Raw genomic sequence first — 23,558 nt, forward strand, 5'->3', positions numbered from 1 at the left:
CATTTGACCTTCAACAAGTGTCCTCGGAGGAAGCGTTAAGGTAACGACAATGTCGTGTCAGTAGTTAGTTTGTTAATGTTAAAACGTTACAACCAGTTTACTACAATATGAATATAAATGTAATCATAATATGTTGTAATTTGTAAATATTTTTTAAATGGCCAACTTTTCTACATTTGAGGAATATTCTGTTTAAAATCTCGAGCCTAACTTTGGCAGTTAGCTAGCTCATTAGCATTTTCGTGAATTAGCAAGCAGTTAGATAAAAGTTGCCTTGTTACGTAGCGCAGAAGACAGGACCAACATTATCTGGTAATTATAGTTTTAATTTGTACAGATATCATAAATAACACCGACTAACGACATCAACTGCAGACAACATGTCAGAAGTTGAAGATCAGTTGGAGCTCCAGCTCGATAATTCACCGCCTGAGCTTAGCGAGGCGCTGTTTGAAGACCTGAGCGGCGAGGGGTCAGACTGCACTCAAAGTCCGATTAACTCCGGATACCGAGGTCAGATATATGTCTCGCATGATCACAACATATGATATCATACCTTTAACCTGTGTGGCTTACATTATTAATAGCTGATATATGACTTTATGTTAAAAACCAACCAAATAACTCAGAAGCTTCAGGCACAAACGCTTAAAATACTTGTGATAATAGTGTTTCGTTTAAATTGATAATGGTGGGTAGAGCTGATTGTTGAATCGTTTTTCGTTAAATAATGGGAATAAATTAATTTGTGTTTCAGATGAGGAGGAACCGCTGCTGTTGTTAGCTGACGTCGCTCTGGCGCCACCTTGTGGTGGCCACGCGTCCTCCAGCTGTCTGGAGGTCAAACGGAAGGAGAGTCACCTTCCCCTAATCCAGCTGCAGCTCCAGTTCTTTCTGAGTAAAGCAGATGACTTACATAACCGACTTGTCAGTGGGTAGGTGCCTGGTTAGTGGTTATAAACTAATCGCGTCTGGGTATTGTTTTCTATTTATAGGTTTTTTCGTGTATGTTTGTGTTTTTTTGCAGGCAGAACCATCTGGAGACAGAGCATCTTGTTAACGCAGTATCTCACCTCCTGTACACCTGTCAGCCTTTCTTTAACTACCTGGAATCCACAGCCAGATGCAGCATTTTACAATACAGCCACATGCCTTGTGACGTTTCTCCAAAGGTAAAAGTTTGCTGAAAGATACGATCAGACAACTTGCAGGTTTTAGATGTTTCCAAGCTGCAGCACACCAGATTCTGCAACAACTTGTTGTCAAGTTTTACACAAGCTTCTTACTGGGTCAGGTGTGTTGCAGCAGAGCAATATCTAAACCATGGGTGTCAAACATATGGCCTGGGGGCTAACACCAGCCAATTTAGGTCCTGTCTGGCCCGCAGAATGAATTAGGTAAATGTGAAAATTACATAGAAAACATTAACTGTCATTTTTTAATAAAAGTAACTTATTTGTAATTTGTTGGTTGAATTTTTTATGTTAAAATGAAGAACATTTCCAAGGCAGGGGAATAACTTTTATATGTTGTATATTTCTTACTCAGTAAATGTGAGTCAGTTCAGGTGGTCAGAATTACTACACACATATGTACATTTAGAATAGCTTTTATATTGCATTTTATGGGTAAAGGTTATCTAGAAATGAACCAAAATTCAGGAGAAGGCCCATTTTATATTTGAAATGGGGAAATAGGCCTCTGGACATTACTACCTATTTTTTTTAACTGCAAGATTGTAAGAATATTGCTTTGTATGTCTGAATGTAGCCATTATGAACATGTTTGTTTAACATAAAAAAAGAGATATGATACCTTTGTTTGTCCCCAAAAGTACAGACCTGCTTTATGAAAAGCAGCCTTTTTTTTGTGTACATAAACCACAAATAGGTTAAAAAAATTAATCAAAATACAAAATGCTAGGTTGTATGGTCACAATACTGATGAGGACTGAAAATATTAAATGCAAACAAACTTTCCTCAAGCAGCTTAGTCTGTTAAGGTTAAGGATTACACACACAGCTATTCCAGAAGGAATTATATGATCCTGAGTCAGAGGCCTTTTGTTTGACTGAACTGAACTCACATGACTTAAAACTTGTCCTCCTCGTGTGTGCAGCTGTTGGACGTCTCTCAGCAGCTGTGTGACAGGTTGGAGCAGTTGGTGTTGACCTACGCCAGCTATGACCTTCTCAGTTTGGATGAGACTGAGCCCAACAAGTAGGCACCATTACATGTTTAGACTTGCAGTTTAGCAGAAAGGGCTGAATTCAAGAATATACTAACGTACACTTGAGGACAAAATTATTAGAAGAAACTAAAGCTCTTTGGCTACAGAGACATTGCTTATGTTGGTGAGGTGAATAACCCCACAGCGAAGCACGGCGAGGCCATGTTATGCTGTGGGGATGCTTCAGTTCGTCTGGAACTGGGAATCTTATCAAGGTGGAAGCAGTCAGAACTGGATCTGACTTGTAACTCTTCACGACAACATTTAAAAACACGTCACTCCTGGTGAAGAACCACCTCTGGAAGACCAAAATGAATGTTATTAACTGGCCTGGACAAATTTGACTCCTGCTGAAAAGCTTTGGGGTGAACTGAAGACGAAGGTCCATGCCAGAAGACCTTCGATTCAGGAAGAGAGAATTACCAAAGAAGAATGGGCTTGGATTACTCGAGCGGCGTCAGAGACTCGTTGAAAACTACAACAAACAACTGCAGGTTGTTATCCAGTAAAAAGGATGCACAACTTACTATTCACATCAGAGGGGGGCTAATAATTTTGACCCTGGTAGTTTTTGTAAAATAATTTAGTTTCTTTGTGCAAAGTGAAATAATGTAAACATCCAAAATAAAACAAGGATGTCTAGAGAAGCTGTTAATTTATATTTATCGGCATATGGATATATACAAAAAAATTTTAATTTCTTAGGGGGACTAATAATTTGGTCCTCAACTGTATATATATTTTAGGTAGCATTTTCATTTAGTTGTTAAATCTATAACTTTAAATTTTATTTTCCCTATTGAGATTTAAAATCCCCTCTTTTCTTTCTAGTGCATGCGTTCATTCTTTGGTTTACACTCTTCCCAGCACGTCTCACTTCTGCATCGGTCAGAGTCAGTTCAGCCAGTGGAAGTTAACCGCTTTCCGTTACTGTAAGCCGACACCGTACCTGGCCCGGGTCAACACTGGGCTGTACAAGCGCATGCGCTGGAACGTAGAGCAAATTTTGGACGGGGAGGACAGGCAAGACAAAACAGGCCATCATACAGACTAGTGAGTAGATGATAAAGCCTTATTGATCAATCCTAAAGCAGCTCAGAACATCAGCTTGTTTTACTGCTGCGTTTGTGCTCATTTCAGTTACTTCTTGTGCTACGAAGACATTCCCAATGCACAAGCAGAGGCAGACCAGGACAGCCAAGGTGATAACGTGCTGAGGATGTGGTCCATCGGTCAGTGGGTGCAGGTGAATCCTGACCCCAACACTGACGACATATACGACTGGTAAAGCAGTTAAACATCTATTTCATAACTCTTGTTCGTGTTAAGCCCACATAAAAACCAATCAATTATAAATGAGCTGCTTCCCTCACTGTCATCAGCATGTCTGATATCACTGTTTATCTTCTGTTTATGTTCACGTTTCAGGATCATGTGTGAGGTCCCTCAGGCAAGCTATCACAGGCTTTTGTTTCTGGGTCACGATGAGCCGTCCAGCTGCAGCGCTACAGACTATCTGCAGCAGATGCTGCTGTCACACCACACAGACTAATGCAAAGTCCTGCAGGAGGAGCTCTGTTAATGCATGCATTACATTTTGATAGAAAGATTTTAAGTTCAGTTTTAATGTTTAGGCTTCAAGTTTGTTGTAAATAAGTGCAGGCGTGTTATTAAAAAAAAGAATTTTATTAACATGTAACATTGTAGTGAAATAATTACACACAATCACAAATTTGTCAGAGTCAAAACAAAACAGGTCACATTTTTTATTTTAAAGAAGCTGCCATGAGTCGGACCTGGAGTGAAATAGATGTTTACTTCTTTTCAGCAGGTTCATGAAGACATTTTAAGTAATGACACAGGCCTGACTGTCAATAAATTAACATCCAAATGAAGAAGAAAAAAAAAGACTTAACTCTGAGCCTGAGTAGCAAATACAGTGTCTTCACCTACAAATGGAGACCATTCAACTCATCAGTTCTGTTGACTGAACAAGAAAGGCAGTTTAATTATAAAGAATAAAATCTACCATATATACCCAACATCCTTCATTCTGTATTCAATAAAAAAAAATCTATAGAGCTCTTAAACAGCTACAATACCTCTAAAACTCTGAAATACAAAAGTAAAGATTCCCTTCATTAGAGATTATGTAGTGCGTTTGATGGGGACAACATGCAACTCAAAGTACTGAAAACAAGATAAACCAGAAGACTTTGCAGCAAGCCGAGAACTAAATGAAGACAGTCGTTTTAATTGTTGAAGTTCAACAAGACTTCCTTTAAACAGCACTGACGGACAAACAGCAGTAACACAGACGGGCGACAACATGTAGCACAGATATGAACAACCACGCATCCCATACTGTAACTCATCACAGTTTCAATATTACCCTAAATAATCTGATGCACTTCATCCGCCTCCCCAGATCGCACAACAAAGTCGCGCCTTCACAGCACTACCGGCGAAAACCCAGAGTTTGTCGTATTGCAATAATCTATTGGACTAGACTGATAAAGTGGGCCTCATAATTACAGGTGCTTACGCAAGCAGTGTAGTCTACATATGTAAACATGTCAATATAAGTAAAACCACGTTAACGAAAATATTCTCTACTTGCTTAATCCTGCTGGGAATAGCAACCTATTCCAGCTGACAGGGGGAGAAGCACAGTTCATCCTTGGCAGGTTGCCATCCCACCACAGGGCTAACAGAGTCAGGACAACCATATGTGCTTGCTCACATCCCACGGGTCAAATCAAATAAGTACGTCTTTGGACTGTTGGAGGAAACCAGAGCACCAGAGAACCCACACAGGCACAGGGAGAAAAAGCAAGCAAAATCTGAACGTTCGTATAACCGCGACAAAATATGCTTATAAAATTAACCTACAGTTGTGTTTAGACATTAACCAGCACCAAAATATCTCCAGTAGCTACACATCAAGAGTCTGAATCCAGTTTTTTCGATAAGAAATTTAAGTTGCATGTATTCAACTTTGGTACTGTACGATACAAACGGCTCAGATGAGACTTTGTCCTTCATTTAGGTAGTTTTTTTTTTTTTGCAATCCATTTTAAAATAAATAGTGGACACAAACTGGGACTACTCCTCAACAATGATCACATTTGACTTGATCGAGGAGTTTAAGTGCAATCTCCTAGAACACTAGGAAGCAGTGATTTTTTCTTTTTTTTAAATCACTACAAGAGCAATGATGAAAATGCATGTAAACATATATAAAACAAATATGGCTTCAATTAAGATATGCAGGTGAGGAACACAATCCAGAGTGAATTCATGCTCTTGGGTTGGAGGATTATCTTCAGTGGTGTAGGATATTGAGTGTGAGGTGAGACAGGTGCAGAGTTTCAGTGTGTGGGGTCATGTTGCGTTTGTTTACTTGCATTTCTGTGGGAGAGATTAGACCCAGGTTCTGCACTGGCAGAATTGGGGACTTTCTGGGCCTCAGCAGAGACTCTTAAGGTAGGGAGGAGATAATTCTGGAGTTTGGGGGAGGTTTAAAAATCAATAATACAAATATACATTTTATATCTCAATTTAATCTATAATTATCATTATCTCCTTAGCCCTCATGTTTAATTAGAAAAATTGTTGTTTTTTTTTTTTCGTTTAAATGTCCAGTCTAAGCATAATCAAGTTAGTTTTTTTTAGACATTTTATCCAATCTTCAACTTTCAAAGTCCAAAAATTAACAACTTACCGTTTTCCACTCCCTGAGTGTCTTAATTCATTACTTTAAAGCCACAAACATCTTTTTACATCAAACTACAGGATAAAAAAACCAACAATTCAGCTGCATTAGTATCTGTTGTGCTTGTTTTCATTGTATCTCAGTCTACAGGAGCGGGTTTGGATTTATGAAATCTGTTTAAGGAAAGTCAGAAAAAATACTGTTGTGTAGGATATGTATTTTTCTACTATACTCATTATACTCAAAGATGTTGGACTACAGATAGAAAAAAAGGGTGTTGTGGATTTAAAGAAAAAACTAGCTAATGTAAATTGTCTTGTCCCCAGCCTAAGTGTTCACCTCACTTTAAACAGCTTTCCTCTAGAAGTAAATATTTGTATCCAGTGTGTAGAGGAAAACTACAGTACAGCATACACATCCAACATAGTTTTCTGCCTCCTATAGTAGTGGATTTGCATGTAAATTTGTGTGGATAGCACTTCTTATTTTCCCTGTATGAGTGTGTAAATACGACACCTGCAGGACTGTTAAAGTGTGCGAGTGCATCAGTGATGAGTCTCCAGCTCCACCACCGTCCACTCCCCCTGTGGGGAGCTGCCAGTGGCCTCGGGGGAGAAACTACTAACAGAGGTGACGGTTGCAGAGGGAGGGGTGAGAGGAGGAAGCAGGCTAGGCCACAGGCTGCTCTCCAGGGGGCTCAGTGTGCCTCCAGCACCCCCTGGCAACAGCAGCAGAGAGGAACAGCCGTCTCCGTTCAGCAGCAGCGTCTGGTTGATCAGCTGCTGGACTATGTCTACTTTCTTACCCCAGTCAAGGTCTAGGGGTGGAGGCCGCTCTGGGGAGTCGGGAGAGCAAAAGGAGGACACGTCATCATCGTGGGAGGGGTTGCTGGATGACTGAGTGGAGTCTAGAGGATCTGGAAGACTAGGAGAGCCGTCATCTGACCCCATCTTTTCATGGCTGTCACAGATCTGTTGATATGCATGTTGTTTTGGCTTTTTGTTTTTAGAAAGCTGCTCATTTCCTTCATCTTCAGCCTCTTCATCACTGTTCTCAAGGGCTTCGTAAATGGTGCAGAGGCCGGATGAAGGGGACAGTAAGACCGTCTGACCTTTGTTAGACTGTTGCAGCTCTTGCTGCCACTGCATTATTTGCTGCCTTTGCTTCAGCTCCTCTTGCTGCTGCTGCAGCTGAAGTTCAAGAGCTTTCCTCTGCTTCAACTCTTCCTCTTCCTTTTTTCTTTTCCGCTCCTCCTCCTCCTCTTTATTTCTCTTTATCTCCTCTTCAGCTTCCTCCTTCTTCTTCCTCTCCTCCTCCTCCACCCGCCTCTTCCTCTCCTGCTCCGCCTCTTCCAGCGGTTTGCTTTGCTGCTCCCGGCGCTGCTGGAGCTCCAGCAGCTGCCTCTGATGCTGCTCCAGCCTGCGGAGCTGAGGGCTCAAAGCCTGTCGCCCAGGGCTCCTGGGAGGGAGGTCAGCACATGTCAGCTTGGGTGGGGTGACAGCACCGTGGGGTTTGATGATATCGTAGCAGGTCCTGGCATACACAGAGTGATCGCGACGGTGAGGGTGCAGCGCTGCGGTGAAGCCTACGTGAGAAGAAGTGGGAAGGAAGATTACAGTAGCAGTGCAGTGAGTACAAGCAGAAGGGTGTAAAGGGAAGGGGTGGTTTAATTACTGGAAAAAAATAAAAAGCTTTTTTTTAAAGCCAAGTCCAAAAGGTCTTCCAACCAGCAGCCATTTGAGCTTTTCTCTTCTTAACATATTTGTATTATTTTGCCACAGTATTTATAAAAGACCTAAAAATAGCAGAAAATAGTGACCCAAGGTGAAGTGACTGGGGGTGGCCAAGAGTGGAAAATTTGTGCAGAGAGCAAAAGTAAAATGGAGATTTTTTACCCTTGAACTTAGAAATGAAATCCAGAAAAGATAGATTATGTGCAAAAAAAAAAAAAAAAAAAAGCAGCCAAAGTTCCTGTATATGCAAACAACTATAAACCATAAAGATGCTCACAGCAAGCTAAACAGTCATTTGAACAGAGCTCATCGTTAGTCAACCAGTACATGCAAAAGCTCTCCATGCATTTAAAGACATCCAGCATCACAAGGTAACTCAAATAATAACTTGGCTTTATAAAGAAAGTCACAGCAAGAAACCGTTCTCCCACCAAGCAAAGAGACCTACAGCCAAGCTACTTGTCTGTCCCTGAACGCACCAGTCCATAGCGATGAGATGCAGTCAACTCATTGTGCAACCAGTGACATGCATAAGTGCCCAATATGGTGCTGTAGGAGTGCAAAGAAAAAGGAGGTAAAACAGAAACACACCCTCAGTATCTGGAGGGAAGATACAGTAGAAGAATGAGCCGAGCTGGTTCCTCCTTGAGGCTGGACGATGAGATGTCGGACATCTTTGGCTGCCCGAGATGTTTAATCCATAGATTTCAGTCCAGCTTGAGACAGATTCATTCTGGATGTGTGATTTTCACACCAGTGGAGTCTGAAGTCAGGTATTACTTTCAGGATTTCCAGGAAACTCAGAAACTTGTAGCTCTGTGTTTTATGTCTGTACAGATTTATTTCAGGAGCAAAAATGTTTTCCCATGTAATAATTATGTCTCTGTATGTCAAGTATTAAGTGTGTGTGTGTGTGGTTTTTTTTTTTTAATAAATCCAGAAACAGAAAAAAACAAAAGAAAACAAAACAAACAAAAAAAAAAAAAAACAATCCACAGTGCTTATTTTAATGACTACAGTAAGAATTGTGGTAAAAATCTAATCTTTAATGTTTTTAGATTAATCATTCCAAAAATGGATGAAACTAAAAGATTACCAAGTACAATTTAAAGTGCAAAAAGACTGAAGTTAAAGGTTTATAGAAGAACAGAAATTAACATGATCAGCTTTGCTCATTTAAATGAGGACAAGGATGCATATACACGACATGTACATTTGACATTTTTTTTTTTTTTTTTAAAACAAATTTTAACAACTTGATTGAACATATTTTCCCTGTTAACCCTTACATACTGTTCAAGTCAAATTTTTGACATTTGTCAGCAGTAAAATTAACCTAATTATAATTATTTTGGCCTGAAATTTAATGACTTTTCCTAAATTGAAAAAAATAACTGAAATTAAACAATTTCATAATTGTTTATTTTTGTATTTTTGAGGCCGTTCCAGGTCATATTTGACAAAGACAAACCTGCTGGTCTTTCTTGGTGGTTATCCAGAAATGGTAAAAAAGTGAAACAGCATAGTGTAACATATACAATCACTCCTAAGGGACCAGAAGTCATGCAGGTCAAACAGTGCCATGACACCTGTGATGTAATATAATAAAATGAACCATTTAAACTTTTGTTGTTCAAAACCTGCAAAGACTAGTTAATAAGCATTTAATAATTTGTCTTGTGATAAATGTTGAATTAATATTGGTAATTGAGGGGTGGTGTTGAGGTCAACTGGTTGAACAGCCAGTTCATGTACAGAGGCTACAGCTCTGCCCCAAGGTGGCTTTTTGCTGCATGTCTAACTCTCTTTCTTTCTAACCCCCTTTATTATAAACTTAGCGCACAGAAAAGTCCATTAGAACCCCCCCCCAAAAAAAAATCTTTGAAAGAAAAAAATACAAAAAAAGCCTTAAAAAGATAATTATGATTTCTTATTATGTTTCTTATGGTTGCAATGGCGAAACATGGTGATACTGTATAAACTCTTGCTGCTCACTAAAACATTTACTAAGGGTTAATCATGCATTTATTAATGGACAAAAATGTATTTAGACATTCTAAATGATATCGACACCTACTATGAGGGAATTCTTGGTCCGGGTCGAAACTGACCCCCAACCGTACTATGAAGGCACAAAATATAAACAGTATGTAAGGGTTGAAGAGCTGTAAACGGATTAATCACATCAAAAAATAAGAAAAAAAAAAATCAGTTCCCGAGAGCCACATCATTATGAGTCAAAACAGAAACCAAACCCCAGGCACACGCTGAGTAAACGGACCTTGCTATTGCACATACAGGAATTGAAGCCATATATTTGCAATGGAATAAGAAGAAAGTGCCACATCAATTTATTACCTTTTATTTATTTTTGCTCTCTTTAAGTTAAAATGACTTTTGTCCACCCCCAGAGAATTAGCAGCAGCTAACACTGAAGTTGAAGCTGGAACAGGGTCTATGGGAGTTATTGGTCTATACTTTACCTGCAAAAGAGTCCTGAGTCTTTTCACAGATAGAATAGTACGGAGAGGGAGGCTGGACGTCGTTTGGGATTTCCTCCGCAGTTGATGAGGCATCCAGGGCTTCCTCTGATGTGAACACTTCTTCTTTAGCATCCTCAGCTGGATCAGTTTCCTGCTTCCCACAATCAATATACTGCGGCTCTGCTGGGCATTGTTCAGTTTGAGGCTGCTTCGCCTCCTCAGGGAGCTCCTCCAGCGAGAAGATGCCGGGACTCTTGATGCAGCTCTCTCCTGTGGACTGGGCGTTGGAGTTTGAAGCTGTGGTGACACTATCAAGGCCATAAGATGTCAATGAGGCAGCTGAAGGTGGAGTGGTGTCTTCACCAACACCACCCTCCACCTCCTCCATATCAGCCTCATCTCCCTCATCCACAATGGACAGACAGCGCTGGGCTGGGGGCTGGCTGTCGAAGGTTACGTTGTTGGTTGCTTGAGTCTCCAAAGAATCTTCCAACTGAGCTTCTCCCTCCGTATCACTAGCCTCATCCTCTGTTTCTGAGGATGAAGGGTTGGAAGTGGGGGCAGTTGCAGGGCCTCCTAGCACTTCATCAGCAGGCAAAGTCTCTGGTTCAGCCTCCTCTTCTGATTCCTTGTCTCTTTGCTGTAAGTGGATGCCAAGGCCCTGGCAGTCCAGGTCAGGCTGTGGAGAAGGAACCTGAGGTGGGATTTTTACATCACCCAGGTTCTCACTTGACTGAGACGTTCCTGGGACGGGGAGTGGAGCTTGAACCTCTACATTTTGTGGTTCAGCTTTAGACGCTGGCACTGACCAGACTTGGGGTGGAGTTTGGGTTGGAGTCTCAGAGTCTACTTGCCAAGTGTTTGCTGCACCTGCTTCTGCAACCTGTCCAGGCTGAAGAGGTTCTGCCCATGGATCAGCAAATGGGTTTGGTTGGTCCCACTGAGCAGCCGGGGCAGAAGGCAGCTGAGGTGGTGGAGGTGGAGGCTGGGCCACTCTGTTCAAGTTATCCAACCTTTCATCCTCAGCAAAGTCATCCTCATCTGCATTTCCATAGCTCTCCAACCCACTCTCTGTTACTCCTTCACTAACCATCTCCACATCATCATCCTCCTCTTCTTCATCCACATCATTGTCATGCCTCGGTCTGTGTGGTTCATCCAGCCGCTCAGAGCCTACATCCATGTCATACACCCGGTCGCTGTCATCTTCGTCATCATCTTCGTCATTGACTGGTATGTCGGGAACTTTCTCAAAGTCAGGTGAGCCGACTGAGGCTCCTTCCATATCCATGGCTCCTTTCAGACTCCCATCTCCCAGGTCGTCCATGCTCTCTGTGCCCTCCAGGACTCCGGGGGCACTCAACTCAGAAGCACCCTGCTGGCTCCCACTAACCTCTTCAGAGTCCAGCTCAGACAGCAAGGCACCACCAGCTCTCCATACAGACGCACCCAGTGGCCCACCTGACCCTGGACGAGACTCTTCTGTTGGCTGAGTGGTTCCACTCATTTCAGACACAGAAACCAGCTGACTTCCCTCCCTCTCTTCCTCATCTTCCTCTTCATTAAGATTGGTAGGAGGAACTGTAAGAGGGATGGCATTAGCTGCAGCTGGGAGGGCTGCAGATGAGGAAGGACTTTTGTCTTTTGCCAAGTTAATGGTCTCTTCGGGCAGGTCAGGAGGGAAAGCCGTGTGTGGTAATGTCTTGGCTGGGGAGGACATCTGATCTTGTGTTAATGAAGGAGCACAATCTTCCAACTGCTGCTTAACAGATGTTTGTGGCAAGTTTGTTCTGACAGGACTTTTTGGAGTCGAAGGGGTTGCTTCATTGCTTTGAGTATTCTGTTCTACCTCTGAGGTATGCTGGACTGACCCACTGGTAGAGACCCCCTCTGGCGCAAAGACAGCAACTGGTAACTCTTGTGGCAAGGCTACAGTAGACTCCTCTAGTGTTTCTGGTGGCCTAACAGCTTCACTCGCAGCTGCAGTCACTACACTAGCTGTACTCAGAGAATCTACAGTTGGTGTCACAGCCTTAGAAACTTCTATCTTCCTTGTGGCAGAGAAAGGTGGGACAGTCTGAGTAGGTTTTGTTCCACATTTTGTGTTAGCGGTGCTACTATTCGCAGGCTTGTTGGCTGGAGAAGCAGGCGGTGTCTTGCCCAGGGGTGATTTGTTAGTTGAAGGAAACCGAACACTCACGACAGGTTTCTTTATAGGAGTAGATTTTGCAGGTTGTGGAGGTTTGGACTGCAACACCTTGGCATCTGCTGCTTTTGTTAGTGTGGAACCTTTGGATGTAGAGTTTAGTCTCATGGTAGGAACGGGTTTAACATTTTCATGTTTTTTAGTAGCAGATGATGCTGTGACTGGTTGGGGCTTCTTGGCCACAGTTGCAGAAGGTGGTCGACCAACATCTGATGCAAAAAAAAAAAAAGGGGGGGGGGGGGGGGGGGTGGTAAAATTTATTACAGATATTTAACAACAAAAAAACATATGGAACATAAATAATGCCCATGTTTCCAGGTCATCATTTCATAACTGGTCTCAGAAAAATTGTTCATAAACCAATTTTAGACATCAGAAAAGAAGCTTCTAGTGAGAAGGAGCCTTCTTACCCTTCTTATCTACAGCAGCGGTGGTTTTAGGAGGCTGTATTGCTGTGGTCCTACCAGTAGATGGTGCTGTGGCAACTCTAGTAATCCTAGTTTTTGTAGTTGCACTGGTAGAGGTGGGCCTGGATGTAGTGGATGTCATCCGGGATGTTGAGGGACCTGTAACAGGCCTGGAAGAAAACAAAATGTTGAAACAAAAACAAAAAGAATTTAAATAGTTGGGTATTCTCATCCCTTTAGACCTCCATATGTATAAATAACCTCTGATGAATCCAGCAGTTATACAATGCCCTAATCCACCCAATTGTTCCCAACACAGCTCCAACAAGGCAAAACTTTCCTCCCTTGTATCTTCTTTGGCGACATTTCTAGACAGACATTATGAGTCAGCATTATGTCTGCTTTGAGCAGAAGCAGTGCTAACCACCCACAGAGACAAGTCAATATTATGCAAGTTTACTTAACAGATCTGAACCCATCTGTATTTGCTTTACTGATACTTTACAGGGATAAAAACAAAAAAAGATAAATGTGCTACACAATAGTCTACATACACCAGAAACCTAAAAAGGTTTGATTTCCTAAACTCTGCAATCCATCTCATTTCTCACCAAATTTGACCAGCATCTTAATTTTGCTTCAAATGTGCTGCAATGGGTGTTAAAAATATAAATCCAACTTCAAAAACTAACAATTTATGTAACCACGTCCCATTTAATTGGCTAGTTGGTAAAAAGAACACATTCACCACAGACAGAACAAGCCCTCTGTACAACACTTGGACCATAAAGTGCAAAAACAATGCAAAACCTCAGTGCTGTAAATAATTAGTAAGACATCTGTTTCAAGCCAAAAACAGGCCAACATCACCAATTATAATCTGCATTATGTTTTCTTTCTCATTCAGTCTGCTAATGTAGTTGAGGCAGGCATAAACTGGCAATGACACAATGGTTTTGATGGCCTGCCGTGGGTTAGGATGCCTGCACACAGATGCCGCTCCCACATTATAAATCACCATAACAATGACCATTTGTTTCTCCAAGATCAGACAGCCACTAGAGATATGAAGTCAGTGCTACAGCATTTTGTAATTGGCTGTAATGTGAAGTGCAGGCCGAATACTAAAAGTCAGAGGAAACTTTACCAATGCTGAATGTTGGGTAATGAACATAGGGCCATAAGGAGGCACAGATCTGAAAGCCTGATAGAGCAGAAAGATAAAAAAAAAAAAAAAAAAAAAAAAAAACATATGGATGCAATTTTCCTGCACAATCCTGCATGCAAGCAAATCATGAACTGTTGGCAGGAAATGAACATGGACAAAATTGAGTTGATGACCGTCTACAGGGAAAGAAAGAATTAAGAATTGTTCACTGAAGGATATACAGAGGCTAATGGGAATCCCGCCATGCCCTCGCCTTTATTTTACAGACTATTCATAATTCATAAAAACTTTTGATCCAAGAGAAACACAAAGAGGACGAGACTATTGCCTGAACTATACACACTGCCCGTGGGTGTTGGCTGGTGGTTCTGTTGCTTGTGTATTAGTATGGATTACATTTCCTGCCAACAGAGGGTTGAAATCAATACAAACCACTGTTAAAAGGATGAGCAGCACTATGCAGCCATCTATGTGATTTTAATGACCAGTCACAGGTCTTGAAAAGGTCAGAACTGGAACAACAGCCTCTGGGCTTGTCAGTATTCACATATGTTTACAACAGATTAAATAACATAGCTATTAACACACAGAGCAGCTATGGCATTTATTTTGCTCCCTCTTGTTATTTAAAACTGTTCATCCACCACTCAGTCTCTTTCAGGGTAGAAAAAAAAATTAGAGTGCTAAAATCGCTTGACATCAACTGATTAAATTATTCAAGTTCACTCTGTCCTGAGAATAGTCCACATTCTTAAGGCTTGTCTGGATCTTCAGTCATCTCCTTGACAAGAGTGAAAGCCTAAATCAGTTCAGTGGAGAGTTTAGAGGGACTGCTGCAACTGAGCAGACAATGTTTTTGAATAACGAGGCACTAGGCACCCACTGTCACCATGACAGATTCCATGGGTCCTTTCCCTTAGAGTAATCCCTTAGAGTAATCTTGCACCTTGTATAGACTGTCAGGGAGAAATTATATAGTTTTATCACCAATGGCAAAACGCAGGACATATCAGGAGACGGGACAAAGAGTAAAAGAAAATGACAGGATAAAAATAAGTGTGCTGTGCAAAGCTTGTGCAATGGTTTTAATGTACTTCGACAGCCCACTAAGTTTTCGTAAAAACGAAAAGACAAAACCATTCAAAAGCAATTCTGCTTATTTAAAACTGGGACTGTGTGAATCTTTTTTTTTTTATTTACTCTATGTATACAGCTACACTGTAAAAGGACTTTAAACACTAGCTGGATGGGAGGATTATAAAACAAGGGCTTGGGGAAATTCTGGCCAAATGCCCAGTACTGTACATGTCATGTACAGAAGGCAGAAATGAGAGGAGGGGCAGAGAAAGAAGACTAAATGAGGTTTTGGACTTGACTGGACACTGAATCTCTACAATGACACCACAGCTAAAGACTGATGAAAGCAGTGGCCACATTTTCTCCAGTTATCAATTTCCGTGACATCTTACGCTCCTTTATTTTTATTTTATTTATCGGGTGGCCAGAGGCTGGGCAAGACTATCAGGGAAGCCATATATTATGAAAGGAAATGATTGTGTTCCTGTCTCACCACAGTTATTGCTGCTGTGACAACAGCAGTAGAGACATAAGAAATAAAACATCTTGACATTACTTACTCTAATAATCAACCACCAACCTCACTAGCATTCCGCTTAAATAAAACTGGATCATGTAGCTCTAGCTTAGTCAGTGCTAACGATTGTGGGTACCAAGGTACTCTGCGCATCTGTAGTTTATTTTCAGCTCCAATGTGAAAATATTGATTAACTGATTGAATATGAATTCCCCAAGTACACTCACTGAAAACTAAATATGACATGGGTTTCCCCACATTATCTTAAAACTAAGATAACTGAGCTAAAACTACCTTGTAACTAGGTTAGCTTTGCTACATAGCTTTAGGCTAACATTAGATTAATGGCTTTACATAATAGTTGCACAGGAACAAAATCTTGCTATTAAGACAGCTGGGTTCTTTAATCATTTGCAAGATTATGACAGAGGTGATCTCTCAGCTTTCAGGTAGCTCTACATAACTTTGAGACTTTAAAACTCTTTGCTTTCGACTTATTTTGATGGCACAGTGACATTATGTACAATCCTGGAGTCGCTGCCCTGCAGCGACCGAGGCTGAAAAACTCCACTTCACACCTGTTGCCGTTTTATTCACCTGATGTCCCATTTAGTAAAAATGGATAATAAGCTGCTGTCAGACTTCTATACTCCGCAATATCCCGAGGCTTTACCATGCACAAACAACTCCTTCCACGCAAACAATGTGTAGAACATCAAGAACAATCACACTTTGTCAAATGTATTTAACCTTGCAGTCTAAAGGCCCATTTATACTCAACACAGGTAATGGATACGCAGGCAGACTGACACATTTAGTCTCCTGAGTTGCTTACATGTGCAATTTGTGCGTTTTTGGGAGCCTCGTGGAGCAGTCGCTTGACGCAGCAAATGGAGCAATACCACAGGAAACAGAGGAGTCAGTGTTGAGCAGTATAGCTAACATGCGACCAGCGAGTGAAAGAAAACAAGACAGAAAGAAAGCAAGAAAAAAAAGCAAGAAAGCAGACTGCAGAGATGGCAGGAGCCTTTTTGAAGAAAGCCTGTGAGACTTTAGGGAGCACAAATGGGCTTCAAGTGCTAGAACATTGTGATCATGATTACAAATCAAAAAGTTAAAAAAGGGATTTGTTTTTTTTAAGCCAGGCAAAACAACCACTGACAGCAGTTTTACTGAACACTGGCAGCTTCTGCTGTTCAGATTGGACACACTTTTATATTCTCGATATTCAAAATAATCCTCTGTTGGGACTAAAGAATTGTCTCTTCCAACAAGTTTACAACAGTAGCATCAATGCCAAGGCAAATTAACCCGTTCTGGCCGCATGTGTCCAAATCTCTTAGATTCAAATTGGTTCTTGCTTTAACTTGTCACACACACACACACACACAGAAATCTGCTCCTTTTTGGCCCCATTTTACACAGAATGATGAAGCAGCATCAGGCAGCACACTGTCCCTTCATTTAATAAGTGAGCCATGAGAGGAAAGACGAGGATTCAGAATCTAATCAAGTCTCAGTAAAGAACATTGCACCCTGAGGAAAAAAAAAATATGGTTTCCCACACTTGCTATAAATCTAAAAATCACTTAATTTACACCATATGACTGTCACATTAATGAAGTAAAACATGCTGCCATAAGGGAAAAGGGGCCTTCTGGTTACTGCCTGGAGCTCTCAAAGGCTTTTACTGACAGATTTTCATACAAAAAATGTGGCACCAAATGAATGCATCATCTATGAAATTCTGCAACAACTAAAAAGACTAAAACCCAGCACTTTGAGCATGTTTCATAAGAACGTTTTATCCAAACCATTGGCTCACAATGACAGATTATGACCCAAGTCAACAGCTCTCTGCCCTCGGGAGAAAGGTCTGGTTTCTGCCAGGGGGTCTATTTGGGACAAAGCGTCAGTTCTTCAGTGTCACTGGCTCTGTTAAGGTCCTCTGTTTCAGGTTATTTCTGCTAACATGACTCATGCAAGAAGCGAATCGGACTCAATAATGGCCTAAAGACCACAATAGACATTTCCACCGCTTCTTTTATCAGGGCATCAAGATAAACAGCCTTCCTGTGATCCAATTTGTGAGGAAGATTACGACGTTCAGATCTTAAAGATTAGAAAAATGGAAGATGGGGTAGAAACGGTCATGATGAATTAAAATGACATGGCTGGGAAACTTATTGTTTTGGATAAGTGTCCAGAGTGAGACATCAGGGCTTTACGGCTCTGAGTATGTGCTGTGCATCCTTACCGTGTGAGTTTTGAAGTAGCAGCACTAGCAGGTTTAGCTGTGGTTGAAGTGCTTGTTTTTGTAGAAACAGAAGCCACCACTCTGCCTGTAGTAGCTACAAAAAAATAAATAAATAAAATATTGAAAGAATATCAATACATTACCAAATTTGAATTAAAATGTAACTTGACTCACCTGTGGGTTTGGGTTTATCTTTGTTGTTAACAGTTTCAGTTGCTGGTCTCTTCTTAGGAGCACCATTCACTGCTGTTGGTTTTGTACCATTCGTTACTGTGGCAACAGAAGCTGAAGTAGTCCTGGCAGGTCCAACTGGCCTCCAGTCAGGCACTCTAGTTTGGTTCTTAGCTGTGGAAGAAGCTCCCGCTACACCCACTGGTCTTTTAGGTACAGCTCCTGCTGCTGAAGGTTTTGACGTAGTCATCGTTTTTGCCTTCTTGTCTGTCAGGCCAGTAGCAGAAGGTTTGACACTGTTCATTGTGTGATGTGAGGCAGCTCCTGGCCGTGAGCCGGCTCCAGAAACGCCTGAGGAAGTTGTCGACTGCATTTTACTTTGAACCGCTGCCCGTTTCTTTCCATTGGCCTTTAGAGACGCTCCGGGTGCCGCATGATTTGCTGCTGCTTCAGGTTGAGACTGGGCTTGCTCAGTTGCATTTTCCTGCAATGAGGAAGGCTCTGCTACAGCAGCACCTTGAGTAGGCTCTGTGGTCTCCATGGAAACCCCTCCTGGCTTCATTCCTACTTAAGGTGCAGACACCAACCTTGCTGTTGTCCAGTTGAGTCCTCGCCGCCGTCTGCTGGCTCTGGAGACCCTGTCTTGAGTGGCTAGTTCCTTTTACGCCCTATAGATGAAAGGGAAAAGAATACCAGATTCACTCTTAACTAAAATTTGATATCTCCCTTAAAAGCTGAGATGACCCATGCTGCAATATGATTTGATAATCATTCTCTCTGTACCGCTTTCCATTACAGGTCACGGGTAAGCTGGAGCCTATCCCAGCATTTTATCAGGTGAGAGGCAGGGTACACCCTGGACAGGTCACCAGTCCATCACAGGGCCAACACAGAAAGAGACAGACAACCATTCACACACACACACACACACACATACACACACACACACACACACACACTCCTGGGGACAATCTAGAGTGACCAATTAATCAAACATGCATGTCTTTGGACGGTAGGAGGAAGCCGGAGAACCCGGAGAGAACCCACGCATACATGGGGAGAACATGCAAACGCCAGATTTAATTTCTCCTTGTTTATCATATTAAATATGATAAACAAGGAGAAATCCTTAATGACAAGGAGCACCGATGGGATTTGAGGGAAACGATGCAAGAATAAAAAAAGAAAACTTTATTTAGCATTTTATGGAAAAATGCCACATGTAACACTGTGCGGTCTCCAGCATCTGGAAACTGAAGGAAAAAAAAAAATAAGCAAAAAGCTGGGGTTTGTTAATTAAAGCCAGGAGAGGCTTCCCAACTTTCTAACATGGAGAGAACAGAAACAAACATCAGATTTTTCAAATTGTTAGCCTTTGTTTTCCCCTCAGTTGAGCAAATACACATCATCGAGATCTTAACATTTACTGAGACCTAAAAAAAAAATCTGACATTTAGACAAATTACAGCTAAATGTACTTATCTGTGTAAGAAAAACTAAGGTTGATCCTGGATCCATTGCAAGTCATCCCCTCCTTTAATATACATCATATTTTCCACCCCCCCAAGAACACTCATCTTTTTCTATCACTGCTGGTTTCTCTTCACAAGGATCACTTTCTCCCCTCCTCCCACTACTAACATCTACATCCAGTAACTGCTCTGCAGATGGTAAGTTTAATTATTACATGCACTGCATGGTCCTGGAAACGAGCTGTGCAAGAACTATAAGAAAAAAGAAAAAAAAAAAATACTGCTATGCCGTTGCCTTTAAAAATTAATTTCTTTACTGTTGAAAAATTTTTGATCTTTTACTAAGCATTTTGTTTTGGTTAAGATTATGCTGCTTTGAGGGGAAATCTTGTTTGTGGATCTTCTGACTTCAGTTTTGACTTTGGGTTAGGTTGAAATCAATTAATTGACTTAGTCATTACAACATATTTCGTGGCTTTACCATCAAACCTCTGGGATGGATTTCATCCAATTAGTACATCAAAGCTGATTGGACTGTTATACCTTAAATTATTAAGCTGCTTCTGTCACAACATTTTTGGCCTAGGAAACCACATATGTCATTTCATTCACATCTTACTCTGAACCTCCAGTATTTGCACTCAATAAGTTGTTGCTTGATGGACTTAGGCGTATCACTATCTAACCCCATAGTGCTCTTTACACGACTGGATGGTTTTTTTAAGCAAAACAGAATCCACCGTTTTCATCTTACCAAGTTCACCTACAGTATGTGTAGGTGAACTTGGTAAGATTTCTGCCCCTTACAATGCATTAAACTATTGATGTAGTCATTCCAAATGTACCATTCATGAATGACTCGTTTCACTTTCGCTTTGACCAAATCAAATCTCCAACTAAGATGGTTCCACATCAAGAAGCTGCACTTTTTAATCCCTTCCTCCTGTCTGGATGTCAGTTCCTTGAGTAAAACCAAGTGTTGCTACTTCAGACATAATTTTTGGCATCAGAGTTAAAAGGACATGGTTAAACACAATGGACCACTGGTTACCAGATCAGGAAAGACTTGTTTATCTAGTATGAATGTAAGAGATGCACGTTACTGAAACTCCTGAAATGTTGACAGAAAATAGTCCCTATTGTGTGAGCTACGGAAAGTTTTCCCTCTTGCTGCCTTCTGTTGCATGTCTTGTTTTGCCAGAGCAGCTATTAAAGCCAGAGGCTTAGACGACAGTAGCATGAATCGCATTCCTCATGTGATAACCCCCTTCTGGTCATGTAAAAACATCATCTCTGACCAGCTGACACTATGATGCAACACAGAGGAAGTAAGTGGATCATTAAAATCCCATCCACTGTGGGATCAACAGATAACATTTTACTGAAATACAGGCTGCTCTGCAGGGCACCGACATGTCTCCATATCCATCAAAAAACATCAAGTTGTTAACTTCGTAGAAACAGTCACAAGTTTTCCTAAATTCAGAACACACAACTGCACAAACAAAATTTAAAAGATAACACTACGCCTCCTAAAATTAGGAGAGAACCCCTCTAGACAAAAAAAAGCACTCTTAATAGAATTTACATTCCACTTCTATTAGATTTATTGCCTTCAAGTGTCATTTAATCTTACTGACGTCTTCAAGGAGTTTAATTACATCCGTCAGCCTCTCCTTTACATGTACCGATATTGGAAATTGTGTCTGACAAAATGGGTCAGTTTTAATACAAGCAGAGAGGGATTTAGCCGTTTTAAGAGCGCGGCAGGGGTTAGGAATGCATTGTGCAGACGGCATGAGGAGGAGGTGAAGGGGGCTGGGGGATTGATACTGATGCCAGAGCTTAATGTCATCTGTACAGTTACCAACAGTGATGCCACAGATTACTTGAAAAAGTAATCTGACCACTGATTACTGATTACTTCTTTAAAAAGTAATCTAGTTACTTTACTGATTACTAAGGTTTAGAAGTAACTAAGTTAGATTACTAGTTACTTTATTAGTTAAAACCCCCCAAACAAAAAAATGACAATCGATTTTTTTTCGCATATACTTTACTGAAAGTGCATTAGTTACGAATGGTGACTTTACAATGTTTTGCAACTTGTAACTTTTAATTGTTTTTCACCTTCTATGAACATAGTCAGTCTCTTATTAACTTTGTAAATCATTCAGTGCTTCTTCCCTACCATCATATACATTAATTCAAATGAATAACAATACAATAAAGCAACATCTCTCGTTAAGCATAAGACAAATCTGCATTATGTTTTACGTTTACACATGAGAAAATAATAAAATAGTAACGGACTTATTAAAAAAAAAAATCAATTCGGTTTGGAATAGGTTCTGATGAGGGAAGTGGAGAGGCGGACCTCCCATCATGCACCAGGGTAATAAGTTTCTATATCATATTTTTTTCTAAAGTCATGTGCAGTGAATGATTTGTGTTTGTCGATTTAAAAAAGGTCAAGTTTCAGCGAAGAAAGGTAGCTGCATGCTTACGAGTACATAAAATTTCTGTACCACCGTTAATGAGAAGGTGTGTTGAGTTAGATAAATACACTTTCGTCCACGGCGCTTGATTTCAAATCATATGTGAAAGGAGTGAGGAGTGCCGAAGTAACGCAGGACGAATATGAAGAGTAACGGTAATTTGATTACATTGTAGGACATCCTAACGCGTTAGATTATATTTTCTTAAAATATGTAGTCAGATTACTGTAACGCGTTACTTTGTAACGCGTTACTGGCATCTCTGGTTACCAAGATGGCTATCACAAAACCACCATACCTGCAGAAAAAGATTTTCCACACTGCACACACACACTATGAAAATAGCATCTTGCAGGTCATTTGTATTGCACTCAGTGTTGATACTCCAAAAGAATTCAGCATGTTGTGCCATGTTACTTCCCTTTGACTCACTGGATGGTTTGTTTCTCATGCTGCAGACCTAGTTCAAAACAAGACTGGCCACTTTTAATTTTTTCCCCCCACCCTCTTCAAGATTCATGTCAATGGAGCATCAGCTTCAATGTGACTAATGGATGAAAGTGAATGTGAAAAAAGTGTCAGCAGTATGTAGTTAATCTGACCCACCCACATTCCAACTCTGCCAACTTCCTCAAGCCTACACTGTGACATCTGGCTGTTTTTACTTTTTTGTATTGTATGAGAGATAATTATTAGGTATTAGTGGACTTTGAATATTAAGTCATATATGTACATGCAGAACAGACAGGTGTGGAGTGTATGATTATAAGAGTACATGCCATTTAAACCATGCAGCTAGAAGCTGAACACTTGAATTTAGTTGTCTTCCACTTCCTGCATTCTTTCCGTTGCACAGACACTTGATTCATCTTTAAAATCTTACTAGAACTGCACAGCTTAAGACAATCGACAATAACCCAAGATTAGTTTGAAAACGCTGACAGCGGTAACAGGTGTGGGAGTGTTCATCAAACAATGTTGGCAACAAGGTGTTAAAGGACATGTTTGTCTTTGTTTTAGTTCCCGCTATGAACACACATGCACAACACAGACATTTAACCCCAGTACAAACCCAAATGGATGTATGCATGCAGACAACAAAGAAGGAAAGGGCTAACAGGAAGTGGGTGGTCAATTCACACAGCAGAATGAGAACCAGAACAACAGTTTTAATTGTGTTAAGAGAAGGAAAGGTTTTTCCAACCTCCTGCAAAAGATTCAGCCTCAACAACACTGGACATAAACAGTCTGTTCTTACACCCTACTACAGCAATCCCAGAGCCAGCCTTCAGTAAATCTAGCAAATCCAGCTTGGTTGGTAAACCGACTCCATGAGATGTGAGGTTGTGTGCAAATTCTTGCTTCTCAGCCTGACCATACAAGGCATTGATGCAGTTTCTGTTCCATCACCACGTACGTGCTTAGTTCAAACACAAAGACTCCTGGAGGAGAGAGGAGAAACTTGATCTACAGCTGGAATGAACAAACTAGTATACATGTCTTAAAAGCACGCTGATAGATGAGACAGAATGAGAGAACAGGCTGTGTTGTGAGTATGCTGCATTTTAAAGCACATTACTCAACAACGTAATCTTTAGTCAACATCAACTAAAACAAACTGAGG

At 41.0% G+C, this 23,558-nt stretch overlaps 2 protein-coding genes across 2 annotated transcripts in view; one reads left to right on the top strand and one right to left on the bottom strand.

Moving 5' to 3' along the window:
• c4h19orf67 (chromosome 4 C19orf67 homolog) lies at positions 1 to 3,982 on the top strand. Its single transcript, XM_041982318.1, has 8 exons — positions 1 to 40; positions 338 to 513; positions 758 to 935; positions 1,028 to 1,172; positions 2,120 to 2,220; positions 3,098 to 3,283; positions 3,371 to 3,514; positions 3,659 to 3,982. The coding sequence occupies exons 2-8, from the start codon at positions 381 to 383 to the stop codon at positions 3,780 to 3,782; spliced, it is 1,011 nt and encodes a 336-aa protein (XP_041838252.1). The 5' UTR covers positions 1 to 40; positions 338 to 380; the 3' UTR covers positions 3,783 to 3,982.
• si:ch211-214c7.4 (flocculation protein FLO11) overlaps positions 3,904 to 23,558 on the bottom strand; it is a 25,930-nt gene continuing 6,275 nt past the window's right edge. Inside the window, exons 2-6 of the mRNA XM_041982314.1 lie at positions 17,968 to 18,632; positions 17,794 to 17,887; positions 12,778 to 12,944; positions 10,162 to 12,576; positions 3,904 to 7,530 (exon numbers count right to left, since the gene is read on the bottom strand). Of these exons, the coding sequence (XP_041838248.1) occupies positions 6,491 to 7,530; positions 10,162 to 12,576; positions 12,778 to 12,944; positions 17,794 to 17,887; positions 17,968 to 18,526 (4,275 nt within the window). The 5' untranslated portion in view covers positions 18,527 to 18,632 and the 3' untranslated portion in view covers positions 3,904 to 6,490. The remainder of the gene's footprint in view (positions 7,531 to 10,161; positions 12,577 to 12,777; positions 12,945 to 17,793; positions 17,888 to 17,967; positions 18,633 to 23,558) is intronic.

The sequence above is a fragment of the Melanotaenia boesemani genome, chromosome 4 (assembly GCF_017639745.1).
Source record: "Melanotaenia boesemani isolate fMelBoe1 chromosome 4, fMelBoe1.pri, whole genome shotgun sequence".
Lineage (NCBI taxonomy): Eukaryota > Metazoa > Chordata > Actinopteri > Atheriniformes > Melanotaeniidae > Melanotaenia > Melanotaenia boesemani.